General features: G+C 52.4%; 1 protein-coding gene across 1 annotated transcript; it reads right to left on the minus strand.

Moving 5' to 3' along the window:
• Positions 1 to 3,616: 3,616 nt before the first annotated feature.
• Positions 3,617 to 4,147, minus strand: NEUROG1 (neurogenin 1). The gene has a single exon (XM_053991437.1). The coding sequence runs from the start codon at positions 4,145 to 4,147 to the stop codon at positions 3,617 to 3,619; it is 531 nt and encodes a 176-aa protein (XP_053847412.1).
• Positions 4,148 to 5,468: the final 1,321 nt, after the last annotated feature.

The raw sequence follows: 5,468 nt of genomic DNA on the forward strand, positions 1-5,468 counted from the left end.
ACTAAGTAGGGCACCACATGGCATTGAAACTACAGAAAATACTTGTTACCCAAAACCTTAGAGAATTTGGCATTTGCAGTTACTTGCTCACTTGTTGAGCACAGGTAATTCACAGATAATCTCCAGAGCTTCAAATCCATTGGAAAAGGATGAAACAGAGTAGTTCCAGCTGCTGTGGCCCCTTCTTATCAGAGCACACAAGCATCTTGTAGTTGGTAGGGGAATGTTTCCCCACAGTAAATCCCAGCAGAGAGAAAGTGGGATAATCCCAGCTGTGTTTCAAGAAAGTCTGTGCTGGATGTCTCCCAGCCAGCAGGGATTCCCTATCAATGGAGCCATCTCAGACTTTCTCTCCTAACTAAAGGGGAATTAAGAGAGATCTAAGGACTTGCAGAGCCTCCTGGCAGAGGGTCCCTAAGGCTTGCATGCCCTGGAGGTGGCTGAATGGATCCAACAGGGTTAAAGTGTTACCAACACCTATCAGCAGACATATGAAAAAATGCATATACACACATGCAATGTGGTACCAGGATTAAAAAATCAAGATTCTATTTCAGTTATTTCTGAAGTCAATAAGGATCTTGCCATTGGTTTCAGTGGGACTGAGACTGTTGCCTATTTAAGATATTTTTTACCACAGAGCAATCTGGTATTTCCAAAAAACCCGCCAATGCTTTCATCAGCCCTAGTTAATGCTTTCATCAGCCCGATTTAATTCATGTATTTTTCCCCCCAGTACTAATGCAAGGTGATAATTTTAATGCAATTAAAAATAGCCTCCTGTTTCCAGCGGGGGAAGCGTGTTCCAATTCACCAAACTATTCTTTTGATAAAAATAAATACAAACCCCCTTGTTGTAACGAGGGTGCAGGTTGTCCTGCAGCCTCTGAATATGGGCATTCCATCTGTCCTGGCGGCAGATTTGTTCAACTATGTCTGAACCTATCACCGCTCCGGGGAAAAACTGTTCTCTGACTCATGTTAATGTATGAATCTAATTGTGTCCTCACGCAATTTGCAGCTTTCATTGCCCATTAGGAACATTAACATCATACACTGAGTCCTGCTAGATGTATGGTCTTTATATACTGCATAATGTTCACAGATCTCTGCTGGCAGCTAAGAAAACACAAAAGAATAGAGGATATTTTGAAGTTTTGTGGAGTTTTTTTTTTCCTTCTTTGAGATTGAAGTCCAGTGTCTTGGGACCCAGTGACTTTAGATGACCTTCCGCCTCCACGGACTGTACTAAATTTCAGCCCCTGGAGGCTCCTGCATACAAAACCTCCTGGCTTTCAAGGGCAGGTGCAAGCAAAGCTTCACTGCGTCACAGATTAAGACCTGTTACTGCCAGAATTAGATTTCAAAAATCTCTTTTATTTAACAGGACATCATTAAGGAACTGCCCAATACTGGTTGATGGTGTCTTTAATTAATGTAAGTATTAGGATTTCAAAAAAATAACACTTTTCAGCATTTAGAGTTACTGAGAAGCAAAGGTGGATGTGTGTCTGTATGGACATGCACATGAAAAGTGTGTTAAAGAAATATTTATCTATATTGCAGGCTCAGGCACTCACAAAGCAGGAAATACTGACACTGAAGCATCTGTGCAAACTTAATTCAGCTCTTCTCTGTCTAATTTTTATGACAATTATATGATCCCAAATTATGTTTTTGATAGTATCTCCACCTTCTTCCCACAGGAGGGTTAGCTTTCAGGCAGAGTTTTTGCCTGTGTGATGAACATCTTCTCAGTGCTCTGTCTGATGCTTTCAGCATTTGCCCTCTGCCTTTTTCCCCACACCATGTATGATCATGTCCTAAAGAATTCCTTCCTGGGCTTTTGCTGCAGCCCTGAGCATCTGAGTGCTTTGAAAGCTCTGCATAATTAAATCCTTAAATTCACTGATGAGGGGATGGTGGTATCCCAATTTTACAGATGGGAAACTGAGGCACGGAAAAATGAAAGTCAATTAATTGCATAATCTGTGGCAGTCCCATCAGAGATCTGATTTATTTGGGTTCGTACACCATCTCTCCATCTTTCCCCACAAACTCCCTGCTAACTGCCAGTACAGTTCCAACTCACCCATGTTTGGAGATGGCTGCAGAGACATGTCTGAGCTGCCTCATTTGCCCCATAAAACAAGGCAAAGAGAATAAAACTTGTTTTTAAGGGTCTGTGTGCCCAGTGCAATATGGGAGCATTGAGCAACGCTAAAGAGAGGGAGGATGGAGTCAAGAAGAATAGAAGGTAAGATTTCAGGGTCAGAGGGCTCCCCCATTGCACACAATTGCAGGAGAAAGAAAAGTTTGGGATTTTGTGATGGTGGAGCAGATTTCCTGGTGACAAGGGTGCTCTTGACGTCCTCAATCTCTAACTGAGTGCCAGAGCTGTGCCACAGCTGGTGCCAAGACCATGAGATGGCACCTTTGGCCTCTCTTTTTCCTTTTCCTGCCTGTCAGTGAACTGGGAGAGCCTCTGTCGCACCTTGCACCTTGAGGAAAAGAGGCAGCTCATGCCAGTTACGTTCTGCCAGTGTCACAGGTTCGGGGAAAGTTACAAGCTCTGTACCCTGCTCAGGGATTCAGCACCTTCTCCTTGCCCCGAAGCTCCTGACACCTTGCAGCTCCTGCTGTGACCCGCGGCAAGGACAGCCTGAAACACCGGCACTGCTGGCGTCACCACTCTGCTCCTGTTCTCTGCCTGCATCTCCTCAGCCGGGCTCTAATCCCCTCTCCGGGACACTTGGGGGCCAGCAGATGTTTGCAGGTAGCCGCGAGTGCCTGTGGCCAGTGGGGTGTCAGAAGTGCTGGCTGCTGCCTTGGGGTGATCCCTTCCCTTCTGCCCCCGCCTCCTTCTGAGGGCTGAACCCCTCGAGTTCAAGAAACAAAACTCCAGAGGCGTTGCCAAAATTCAGTACAAACGTTAAAAATTTTATTTACAGGGTAAAGTACGATTTCTTAAAAAAACCAAACCAAAACAAAACCCCCACTTTGATAAGAGGTATAATAATAGAATAAAGCTCTTTATGTACAAAAATACAATTTTCATATGAATGAACATCTTGAATAAATTAAACCGCTCTCTGGTCCAGTCGCTGAATACCCCGTGTCTGCTCCCACTCTAAAGCAGGCCGGCCGCGCTGGGGGTCAGCATCTATAATGCATGAGCCTCTCCGCTGTCCGCCGGGTGCGGGGTCCCATCGGGGCCGGTGCTGGGACCCCCGGGAGGGGCTGAGCCGCCCCGGGGCAGGGCCGGGGAGACGCGCTGAGCCCCGCGCTGCGCCCCGGGCCGCATCGGCCCCTTAAGCCTTTTCATGGCATTGTCAGGGCGTTCAAACCAAATTTTCATGCTCGTTTTTCTTCGCTGGAGAGCTACAAATTGTAAAATTGACTTTTCACCTCGTCTGCGGCAGCAAATCTGTCGCTTTTCTTCTTCCCAGTTTTTCGGAGTGGCGCGGGAGGCGAGGTGGGGGTCGGGGGGAAGGGGCTGGGGGGAAGGAGAGTGATGAAAAGTGCAACGGGACGAGGCCCCCCCCCTCACCCCCCCCTCCGCCGCCGGCCCTGGCCGAGCGCCGGGCGGTGCGCGGGGGGCGCGGGGCGGTGCGCGCTAGCGGAGGGGCGCGCCCGGGCCGGCGGGCAGCCCGCGGAAGCCCCTTAGGCTGTCGGCGGGCGCATAAGCGCAGTCCTCGGAGGTGGCGGGGCTGCTGGGGCCGGAGGCGGAGGCGCAGAGCGAAGGGGCGGACGGGGAGGCGCTGGACAGCCAGGACCCCGCGTCGCTGCCGGGGCTGGGGGGCGCGGCGGCCCCGCGGAAGGCGGGGGGCGGCGGGAGGCACTGCTCGGCCAGGCGGAGGGTCTCGGAGAGGGCCCAGATGTAGTTGTAGGCGAAGCGCAGGGTCTCGATCTTGGTGAGCTTGGTGTCGTCGGGGAAGGTGGGCAGGACGCTGCGGAGCTCGTCCAGGGCGGCGTTGAGGTGGTGCATGCGGTTCCGCTCCCGGTCGTTGGCCTTGACCCGGCGGCTGCGCTTCAGCGTGTGCAGCAGCGCCTCGGTCCGCGCCCGCGCACGGCCGCGCCGTCTGCGCCGCTCCCGCGGAGCGCCGGGCTCCGCGCCGTCGCCGCTGCTGGGCGCCTCGGCGGGCATCCTGCGGGAGAGAAGCCGGAGCCCCGTCACTGCCAGGCGGGGCAGGGGAGGATGGAGGGGGGAGCGAAGGGGAAGGTGCGAAGCTGCCGGGGAAGGGGTGGGGGGGGGAAGGGAAAAAATTACATATAAGGAAGAAGGTGGCGGTGCGGGTGCTTGGCAGGTGCCGGCGCTCCCGTACTCACATGGAAAGGCACTCCCGGGGATGCGGTTAAGCAATAACGGTATAAAAACACAGAGAGGAAAGAGTCGAGCCGGCCGCTATAGGGAAAAGCAGGGGACACAGCGCCGGAAAAAAAAAAAAAAAAAAAAAAAAAAAAAAAAGCGAAAAAAAAAGCCAAAGCCCGGGGAAAGGCGGGGCGGGGGGACACGCGACCGCGCGTGGCTTTGAAGTGCTGCGGGCTGCGATCCGCTCGTGTGAGCGGCGGCTTTGGCACACGACGGCGCGGCCGCCCGTTCTTATAGCGGCGGGCGGACAATGGCCCCGTGGCCGCCCCGCGGGGCCGCGCCGAGGCGGCAGGTCGGCCCCGTGCGCCGCGCCCTCCGGAGCGTGCCCGCAATTACCGCGGGCGGCCGCGCATCTGCCGCGCCCCCGGGGGACGGGGGAGAGAGGGGGGGGTCCCCCCGCTTTGTCCCCCCCCGTGTGCGGGGAGGGAGGCGGCAGGACAAAGCGGGGCAGGGGGGGTCGCGGCTCAGCGCGGGGGTGGAGGGGTCACCGTCCCGCTCCGGCCGGAGGGGCTCCAGCGTGAGTTTAAACCGCTGTGAGCAGGGGGTCTGGGGAAAGAAAAAGGTTAATCTGGATTTCCAGAGGATGAGCCCTGGATTATTGCCCAGCCAGATGCGGGCGGAAGATTTTGTCAGGTTTTCTTTGCACCTTGCCGTTTTTCTACATGCACCGGTCGAAGTGAAAATGCTCTAAAATGATAAAACTCAAAGCGGGTATTTTCCTCCTGCGTTTCTCGGGTGAATATCAATACGTGCTTTGGCTTTCACGTGCTTCGCTTTGAAAAGGATTTTGCAGGTGTTCAGAAAGTTAAAAGTTCCAAAAGACATTTATTTTATAAGCTTTGGTGGTTGTAATCACAATATATATACACAGTATATACATGTATGCAGACTGTATATACAATGCACAGATACAATTCTTTGTCTGGATAAAACCAAAGAATTTTGCTGTTTTGATTATAAAGTTCTTGCTGCTTCTGCTAGTTCCCATTCAGTGCTAGGGTATCGCTATCTCACATTTTGGGAAGCTACAGTTTTGTAAGTGGCTAAAAAGTTTCCTGATTCTGACATCTGGCTCTTTGCATCCTGCTCTCCCTGC

This window comes from Vidua macroura, chromosome 15, assembly GCF_024509145.1.
Source record: "Vidua macroura isolate BioBank_ID:100142 chromosome 15, ASM2450914v1, whole genome shotgun sequence".
Lineage (NCBI taxonomy): Eukaryota > Metazoa > Chordata > Aves > Passeriformes > Viduidae > Vidua > Vidua macroura.

Excerpts from the sequence above, each read along its gene's own strand:
- NEUROG1 (XM_053991437.1), bottom strand. The coding sequence starts at position 4,147 with ATGCCCGCCGAGGCGCCCAGCAGCGGCGACGGCGCGGAGCCCGGCGCT.